General features: G+C 57.9%; 1 protein-coding gene across 2 annotated transcripts; it reads left to right on the top strand.

Annotated features, from left to right (window-relative positions):
• Positions 1 to 661: 661 nt before the first annotated feature.
• ALPL (alkaline phosphatase, biomineralization associated) lies at positions 662 to 8,608 on the top strand. 2 transcript variants are annotated; one of them, XM_005533160.3, is made up of 12 exons: positions 662 to 763; positions 2,118 to 2,209; positions 2,283 to 2,402; positions 3,246 to 3,361; positions 3,888 to 4,062; positions 4,148 to 4,323; positions 5,634 to 5,777; positions 5,930 to 5,999; positions 6,633 to 6,767; positions 7,395 to 7,586; positions 7,694 to 7,813; positions 7,911 to 8,608. In XM_005533160.3, the coding sequence occupies exons 2-12, from the start codon at positions 2,152 to 2,154 to the stop codon at positions 8,162 to 8,164; spliced, it is 1,560 nt and encodes a 519-aa protein (XP_005533217.1). In that variant the 5' UTR covers positions 662 to 763; positions 2,118 to 2,151; the 3' UTR covers positions 8,165 to 8,608. The 2 variants fall into 2 exon arrangements, with proteins under 2 accessions (XP_005533217.1, XP_014117179.1); XM_014261704.2 differs by having other exon boundaries at positions 665 to 783.
• Positions 8,609 to 9,339: the final 731 nt, after the last annotated feature.

Below are 9,339 nucleotides of genomic sequence, written 5' to 3'. Positions count from 1 at the left end.
GAGCGTGGGAAGGGGAAAGGGTTCCGGAGAGCTTTGGAGGGTCCGCAAGGGGCTGTGTCCGTCACATGGCGGAGGTCGGGGCTCCCTTGGTCGCACCCCGGGGCTCCCGGATCTGTGGGCTGACACCGCCACCTTCTGGGAAGCCACGGGTGGCTCCGCAGGTCACGGAGCCCCCCCCGCTCCCCGCCATAGGGAAATTGGCGCAGGGCTGGGTGTCACCCCCTCCCCAGCCACCCCGCCCTCGTCACCACGCCGTGTTTATTGTGGGTCCTAAAGTAACGCCGCGGGATCCCAGCAGGGATCTCTCGTGGGCTGCTGCAGGAGCCCGTGTGGGGAAACTGAGGCAGGGAGATGCCACTCATCTCCATCATCCCCATCGCAACCCCTCCCTGGTGCCTCTAGCACGGTCTAGCAGAAAAAACCGCAAAATTCGGCAAAAAGCACATCTATCCCACCAAGAGGCACCCCAAACTCTCACGTGTGAAGCGGGGGAGGGATGTTCAGCACTTATAACCAGGCTTGGTGCATCCCAGTCCTCCCAGTGCTCCCAGTATAACCCGGCAGAGGGCACCAGTAAGCCCAGTTTGTGGCCTTTTCTCCCCCGTCCCCCCCCTTGCTGGCAGCAGGGGGAGGGTGGAGGAAGGGGAGGAGGAGGAGGAGGCGAAGGCCGGGTGCAGGGGGATTTAAGGGCTCGCGGTCCCCCCGGCCCGGCCTCCTCCTGCCGCCCAGAGGGACGTGGGTGTCGGGACCCAAGTTAGTGCGGGTACGTGTGTGACAGCCCCGGTAAGGACCCGCCGGGCCCCCGCTGCCATCCCGGGGGAGGGAGGGAGGGTCTCCGGGGAGCGAGGGGGCGTGCAGCGGAGGGGAGGTACCATGGGGACACGGGAAAGTGGTGGGGACGTGGGTGTGCAACAGGGACAAAGGCAAGTGGTGGGGACACGGGGGTGTCATGGGGACATGGACATGTGATGGGAACGTGGATCCGCAACAGGGACACAGATGCGGTAGGGACACGAGTGTGCAACAGGGACCTGGGTGTGCAGCAGGGACACGAGTGTGCAACAGGGACCTGGGTGTGCAGCAGGGACACGAGTGTGCAACAGGGACCTGGGTGTGCAGCAGGGACACGAGTGTGCAACAGGGACCTGGGTGTGCAGCAGGGACACGAGTGTGCAACAGGGACACGAGTGTGCAGCAGGGACACCAGTGTGCAACAGGGACACAAGTGTGCAACAGGAACTTGGGTGTGCAACAGGAACTTGGGTGTGCAGCAGGAACTTGGGTGTGCAACAGGGACACGAATGTGCAGCAGGAACTTGGGTGTGCAGCAGGGACACGAGTGTGCAGCAGGGACACGAGTGTGCAGCAGGAACTTGGGTGTGCAGCAGGGACACGAGTGTGCAGCAGGGACACGAGTGTGCAGCAGGGACACGAGTGTGCAGCAGGAACTTGGGTGTGCAGCAGGGACGCAGACGCGCAGCAGGGACACGAGCATGTGGTGGACACACCGATTCGGGATGGGGATGCAGCAAGGACATGGATGTGTGATGGGACGTGGTCATGTGGGGACGTGGGAGTGCAACAGGGATCCAGGTGTGGGATGCGGATGGGGAAAGGAACAGGCTGGGGATCGGGACAGGGCTGTGTGCTGGGGACCTGGGGGTGCATTAGGGACATGGGCACACACGGGTGGGGTGTGTGGGGTGTGTGCTGGGGACACGGGGGTGTGATGAGATTGCAGTGGAGACATGGATATGGGATGGGAACATGACAGGGACACATGATGGGGACCCACGAGAGGTACAAGCACGATGGGGACATGGGCATGGAAGGGGAACACACGTAATGGGGACATGGCCATGTGATGGGGACCCCGCTGTGCCACAGGGGCCGTGCCGGCTTTCTCCAGCTCGGGTTGGTGACAGTGAGGTGGTGCCTCATGGGACTGATGGCCAGGGGAGGCGGGGTGGGGCGGGGGTAAGTTGGCATGTCCCCAGGGAGTCAGATCGGTGACTGTGCAGGGAAGGGACATTTCTTTCCGTCCTCGCTTGGCTGACCCCGGGGCAAAGGTCTTTGTGGGGAAACTGAGGCACGAGCGGGTGCCACCCACCCCGCAGCTCTCTTCTGGCAGCACCCGCTCAGCGCCGCAGAATGAAGGTTGTGTTCGTCGTCCTCCTCGCCCAGATCTGCTCAGCATCCCTGGTCCCGGGTAGGTGAGGTTTGGAAGGGCAGCACCCCAAAAGTGGGTGTTGTTGGGTGCTATGAGCCCGGTTCCCCTGCAGAGAGGGAGAAGGACCCCGAGTACTGGCGGCGGCAGGCACAGGAGACCCTGCGGAACGCGCTCCGGCTCCAGCGCCTCAACCAGAATGTGGCCAAGAACCTCATCCTGTTCCTGGGGGACGGTGAGATGGGAGGGGAGCGCCCACCCCGGGGCGGGGGCAGAGGGGCTGGCAGATACCGGGGGGTGATGAAGTGAACGCAATGAAGTGGGAGCTGTGAAGAACTGGGGCTTCGACACATTGGATGTTGTGGAAAAATAGGTGCTGTGCTGAGTTGTGTTCTGGGGTAAACTGGGTGCTGCAATGAACTGGATTTACAAAATAAATGGGTGCTACAGTAAATTGAGTTTACAGCAAACTGGGTGCTGGATAAACTGGATTTGCAAAAAAATATTGGTTGCTGCAATCAGTTTGGTTTGCGTTAAGTTGGGTGCTGGGGTTAACTGGGTGCTGGTATAAACTGAATTTAGAGTAAGTTGAGTGCTACAATAAATTGGCTTTGCAATGAAATTGTGTGCTGGGGCAAACTGGGTTGCAATAAATTGGGTGCTGGCATAAACTGGGTGCTGCAATGAACTGAGATCACAGCAAACTGGGTGCAGGGATAAACTGGATTGGCAAAGAACTGGGTGCTCAGGTAAATTGGTTTTGCCGTAATTTGGGCGCTGGGATAAACCGTGTGCTGGAATGAATTGGATTTGCAAAAAGCTGGGTGTTGCAATAAACTGCGTTCTCTGATAAACTGGCTTTGCAATGAAAAGCTGCTGCTGGGATAAACTGGGAGCTGGGATAAACTGGCTGCAAAATAATCTGGGCTTGCAAAAAATTGGTGGCTCCGAGAAACTACGATAAAAGCGATGGGATGAACTGGACGATGGGCTAAGCTGGGTCTGCAGTAACCTGAGATGAGCGGGGTTTGCATGGAGAGGGTTGTGCTGGCCGTGCGAGGCTGACGGTGTCCCGCAGGAATGGGCGTCTCCACGGTCACGGCCGCCCGCATCCTCAAAGGGCAGCTGCAGCACGGGCAGGGCGAGGAGAGCCTGCTGGAGATGGACAAGTTCCCCTTCGTGGCCCTGGCCAAGGTGAGGCTCCCGGAGCGCCCACGGGGACGCGACACCCACCGCAAGGTCACGGGCGGGCGGCATCGAGCGGGCTGAAATGAGGTCAGGGGCGGGCGGAGGGAGCTGGCTCCGGTGGCCGCGGGCCGTGCCAGGGCCGCCCGTGGGAACGGGGAGGGCGGGCAGGAGGAGCCCGCCGGCTGCGGGACGCCACAGGACCCCCCTGCTTCTCCCAGGGTCGTTTTGCTGAACAAAACCTTTTAAAATAATAATTAAAGTCAGCGGCCACCTCCGTTTACCCCGTGGGGATGTTCGTGGCACTGGCTTCTATCTCCCTGCCAAAATACGGGCTGAAAAAAGGCTAAAAGCAGCGAAATGCAGTGAGGGGGGGATGTGCCACCACGGTGGAGGGAGCGGGGGGTAAAACGGGGGGCAAAGGGCAAAAGAGAGGAGACACGGGTGGGATGGGGGTCTGGTGCAGGGAGGGACGGCCCAGGGTGGGAATGATGGTGCTGATCACCACGGTGCTTTATCCATCTCCCACTTCCAGACCTACAACACCAATGCCCAGGTGCCCGACAGCGCAGGCACAGCCACCGCCTACCTCTGCGGCGTCAAAGCCAACGAGGGGACCCTGGGGGTCAGCGCCGGTGTCACCCGGGACCGCTGCAACACCACCAAGGGCCAGGAGGTGACCTCCATCCTCCGCTGGGCCAAGGAGGCAGGTGAGGGGCGGGCAGACCTGGGCAGGAGGCCAAGCCGGGGGTTTTGGGGCTGATCTCACCATTGTCCCCTGAACTGGTGGAGCAGGCAAGGCCGTGGGCATTGTCACCACCACACGAGTGACCCACGCCACACCCAGCGCTGCCTACGCCCACTCTGCCAACCGCGACTGGTACTCAGATGGAGAGATGCCCCCGGATGCCCTGGAGGGTGGCTGCAAGGACATCGCCCGGCAGCTGGTGGAGAACATCCCTGAGATTGAGGTAGGGATGAAGACACCAGGAATGTGCCCTAGAGTCGGTGGGGATGGGACCAGGGCAGCCTGGGGTGGGGGCTGGAGCCACCCAAGGGTGGGGACAGGGCTGTGGATAGATGTGTGACCAGGACCACCAACAGCTGAAGAGCCAGGACTCCCAGGAGATGCTGGGCTGGAGCCACCAAGGGGTGCAGGGTCAGGACTGTGAGTGGATACAAGACAAGGACCACCCCACAGATGTGAGGCTGAGAGCGCTCATGGGTGCAGGACCAGGATTGTGGGTGGATATGGGGCCAGGACCAGCAATGGGTGCAAAGTTGGGACCCCAGTGCGATGGTGGACTGGGACCACCCATGGGTGCACAACCAGGACCACACAATGGTCAGAGTCAGAGCCCCCACCAGATGTGGGCTCAGGACCACCCATGGGCACAGAGTTGGGACCACCATGGGTGGGGTACTGGCACTTTCAGGTGGACATGGCACCAGGACACTCAAACATAGGTCTGGGACCACAAGCACCAAGGACCAAGCCACAGACCCACAAATCTATCCTAGCCTCCTCCTTTCCCATACTTCCCAGACTCAAAACTCTTCCTTTTACCCCCAGTTCTGCTCCCTGCTGTGGATTTATGCAGAAATTCAGCACTGTAAATAAATCTTCTTCTGTCCTTCAAAATAGCCCCAAAGCAAAACATCCCAGCCTGTTATTTAGCTCTTTAATAGCCTCTTTCGCTGTTTTGTTTTTTTTTTTTCCCTTTAATATAATTTTAACTCTGTCCCAGGCTGGAAATAATTATATAGTGGGGAAAAGACTTTTCTTTCCCTTTTTTTTTTTGTTAATAATTTTGGCGTTGGTGTTTTGCAGCTTTATAATTCACCTTCTAAGCAGAGAAAGGGGGGAAAAAAATACAAAAAAACCATAAAATCTCTGCTAGGTTATAAATAACAGAGGCCAAATAAATCAGGCTCCAAAGCAAACAGGGAGAGCCACGGGATGGGGCTCCATTCCAGTGGGTTCATGTGGGGATCCCGATGTGGAGCATCCTTCCCACAGATGGGGGAAAAAAAACTATTCAAAAAGCCAAATCCTTGCTTGAAATGGTTATTTCTGTCCTCGGTTTTAATTAATAGGAAGAGATTCAGGGTTATTTTGGGTGAGGTGAAATTCCTCGGGTGTTTTTGCCCACAGTGCCAGGGCTTTCCTGGACATCCCATTCCGCCCCTTCAGGGTCTTCCCCATTAAACCCCATCTGGAGGGGGAAATTTAAAACAATTAAAAGCTATTTAAAACTACATTTCCTCCCCTCTTTTGCAGGTGATCCTGGGTGGGGGACGGAAATACATGTACCCCAAAAATGTCAGTGATGTGGAATATCCCCACGAGGAGAAGCATCGGGGCACCCGCCTGGATGGCAGGAACCTCGTCCAGGCATGGCAGGAGGCCAAGCCCCGTGGCAAGGTGACAAGGGACTCTCTGGGGGTGGGGGTACACACACATCACCCCACTGGAACCCTACAGAGCCATTCCTAGGGGATGGAGTATTTGGGGGAGCATCTGGGGGGGTGGCAGAGGCAATGGAAAGGTGACAATGCCCCTGTTGCTGTCCCCAGGTTGCTGAGTACGTGTGGCACCGGCGAGGGCTGCTGGCGCTCAACCTCAGCCGCACCGACTTCCTGCTGGGTGAGTCCCTGCACCCAAGGGTGCCCTGGCAGGAGCTGGGTGCTTTAGGGGCACCCCTGTACTGTCCTAGGGTGCTGGGCCAGCTGCAGTGGCCAGTTATCCTCTCAAGGGTGCTGCTGCCCTGTCCTGGACATGCCCCAAAGATGGTTCTGATCCCCTGGGGGAGCTGGACGATCCTGTTACCCCCCTGGGGATGCTGATACCCCAAAGGGATGCTGTTACATCCCCAAGGGTGGTGCTACCGCTGCCCCCAGGGGTGCTGGTACCTCCCAAAGAGGCTGCAATCCCAGGAAATGCTGGTGCCCCACCCTGGGGATGTTGGTGTGCTCTCGAGGATGTGCTGCCCACCAAGGACGATGTTACACCCCCAAGGATGCTGCTGCTCCCACCCTGGGACACAGCTCCCTCCTAGGGATGCAGCTCTTTTGTCAGCAGTGAAATTCCCATCCCATCTGGAATGTGGAATCCTGCCGGGCAGGAGGAAGGAAGGGCTGGGATTATCACCGGGTTCTATCTGATCTTCCTGGATCCGGCGGTGTGTGAAACACTTGAGCCAGCACAAGGAGCAGGATTTGGCCCCCCCTTTTTCTTTTGGTGGGAAAAGGATGTGCCCAGCAGTGTCCCTGTCCCCAGGCCTCTTCGAGCCAGGGGACATGGTGTACGAGCTGGACAGGAACAACGAGACAGATCCATCCCTCAGCGAGATGGTGTCCGTGGCCATCAGGATACTCCAGAAAAATCCCCGGGGGTTCTTCCTCCTGGTTGAAGGTGGGAGTTCATGGGGGTGCAAAAATAGGGGATAAAATAGGGCAATGAGGGTGCAAAATGGGAGGGGATTCAATAAAAGGGTGCAAAGGGAGTGATGGGGATACAAAAAGGGGAGGAAAAAGGGGGTGATGAGGTACAAAAGAGGCTGCAGAAAGGTGGGGAATTGGACAAAGGGGAGGTACAAAAAGTGAGGACTGGACCGTGCAAAAGGACGGGAAATGGAGAGATGGAAGAACAAAAATGGGGAGTAAGGGTGATGGCACAAAAAGGGAGGATCATGGGGAGATGGGAGTGCAAAAAAAGGGGATGAGGAGGAAGGATAAGGGGGTGGTGGGGGGTACACAAATGACAGATAAAGGGGATATGGGGGAATGCAAAAAGAGAGGTAACAGGGACAATGAAGGTGCAAGAAGGGAAAAAGGGGTGAAGGTGGAATGCTAAAACAGATTAAGGGTAGGGGGATAAAAAGGAAGAATAAAAGAGCTGATGGGAGTGCAAAAGGGAGGATGTGGAATGTAAAAAGGGGGGGTAAATAGGGTGATGGGGAGACGCAGAAAGGGAATAAAGGGGAGTGCAAGGCTGGGAAGAGGAAGGGAGGGCAATACCGAGCAGCGCCGGGTTCCGCAGGCGGCCGCATCGACCACGGGCACCACGAGGGGAAGGCAAAGCAGGCGCTGCACGAGGCCGTGGAGCTGGACAGGGCCATTGGGCTGGCCACACGCCTCACGTCCACCCAGGACACACTCAGTGTCGTCACCGCTGACCACTCGCACGTCTTCACCTTTGGTGGCTACACCCCCCGCGGGAACCCCATCTTTGGTGAGCTCTGCCCGGCCATGGTGCCGGGGACAGCTTGGGGACACCGTGGGGATGCTGTGGGGACACCCTGGGGGGATTCCATCCTGGTGACTGTGGCACACCACCAGGCCTGGCCCCGATGCAGAGCGATGTGGACCGCAAACCCTTCACCTCCATCCTCTACGGCAACGGCCCCGGCTATAAAATCGTGGCAGGCGAACGAGAAAACGTCTCTGCCGTGGATTTCGGTGAGTGTGTTTTAGGCCAAAACCCCTTAAAATCATCCCAACTTGGCTAAAACGAGCTGGGTTCTTACACGATTCTCACCCGTGCTGTTTACCCCAGCACACGCCGACTACCAGGCGCAGTCAGCCGTGCCGCTCCGGCAGGAGACCCACGGTGGCGAGGACGTGGCCGTGTTCGCCCGCGGGCCCATGGCCCACCTGCTGCACGGGGTCCACGAGCAGAACTACATCCCCCACGCCATGGCCTACGCCGCCTGCATCGGCTCCAACCGAGGCCACTGCAACGCCGCCACCCGCCCTGCCACCCCCCTGCTCCTGCCCTTCTTCAGCCTCCTCCTCCTCCTCCTCTGCTAAAGTGCCTCTTGCAAATCACCAAGGGGGATTTATTTTTAATTCATCCCCCCTTTTTATTTTTTTGTGGACAGCAGCGCCCGGGAAAGAGCGAGAGAACAGAGAGACTCAGCGGAGCTAAAGCAGCCGCTGGCGGTTTGGTGCTGGGAGCTGCCTCTGTAAATACATGGTTCCTTCCCTATAATTAGCAACATTCCCTGGCCTATCCCAAACCCACCGCAGGATTGGGGATGGCAGCTGGAGCCTCGGCGGATAAAACCCCCTCTTTGAGCGAAATGCGATGGGGCTGGGTCCCAAAATGCCTCTGCGGTCCCTTGGCTGAGGACTGACCCTGGTGCCCAACTCGTCACATGTGTGGGGAGCCAGAGACCACACGAAGATGGGAAAAAAAATTAACTCATCGGGTTAATTTGTCCCTAAACTTGGGTTTTGTTGTCTCCTCAGTGATTTACTTTGTTTTACAATTCTTTGGGTTAAAGCAATTTGCTGCCCTGGGAGGGATTTGGGAAGGATTGGGGCTGGGGCTGTGGATGAGGGGCGAAGGCAGCAAAGCGGGATGTAAGGGGTGGGAGGCCCTGGGACACGCCCCCTTCATTAGGGTGAGTTAATTAGGGGGTAATTTTAGTAGGTGGGGTCGAAAGGGGAAAGGGGTTTGTGCAGTTGGAAGGGTGCTGGGAGCGTGAGGGCTGGGCAGGGACATCGACACTGGGTGTGCAAAGGGTGCAAGGAGCGGGCAAATGTCACTGTGCTTGTGCCAATGTCACCGTGCCAGCGGGTGCTGTGCCTTGCACATGCAAATGTGACAGTGCCAGCGTCACTGTGCACCTGCAGACACGGCCTGAGCTCAGCACAGAGCGCCCTGAGTGTGCAAATGTCCCCTTGCACACGAGGATTTCACTGAGATGTCGCGGTGCGTAGTGCCCTGCATGTGCAAACGGCTCCGCACGGATGGCACTGTGCTCCAATTCCCCTTTCCACAAGGTACAAAAGCCACTGTGCACGGGACTGTCCCTGAGTCACCATGCCCGTCCATACAGTGAAAATGTACAGTGCAAACACGTGCCCAAGTCACTGTGCTCGTGCAAATTATCCCTGGCACGTGCACAAGTCGCTGTGCACCCACGAAAGCCCCACGGTGCCCATGAGCGCAAACGGCTGGGAAAACACTGCCTCCCCCA

This window comes from Pseudopodoces humilis, chromosome 24 (genome assembly GCF_049639895.1).
Source record: "Pseudopodoces humilis isolate 2021_Gansu_Grassland_sample_001 chromosome 24, ASM4963989v1, whole genome shotgun sequence".
NCBI lineage: Eukaryota > Metazoa > Chordata > Aves > Passeriformes > Paridae > Pseudopodoces > Pseudopodoces humilis.
This window is presented reverse-complemented; position numbering and strand designations above follow the sequence as displayed.

Coding starts and splice junctions, on each gene's coding strand:
- ALPL (XM_005533160.3), top strand. CDS start 2,152: ATGAAGGTTGTGTTCGTCGTCCTCCTCGCCCAGATCTGCTCAGCATCC. Junction 5,778..5,929: donor AGGCCAAGCCCCGTGGCAAG/GTGACAAGGGAC, acceptor TGCTGTCCCCAG/GTTGCTGAGTACGTGTGGCA. Junction 7,814..7,910: donor CGTCTCTGCCGTGGATTTCG/GTGAGTGTGTTT, acceptor TGTTTACCCCAG/CACACGCCGACTACCAGGCG.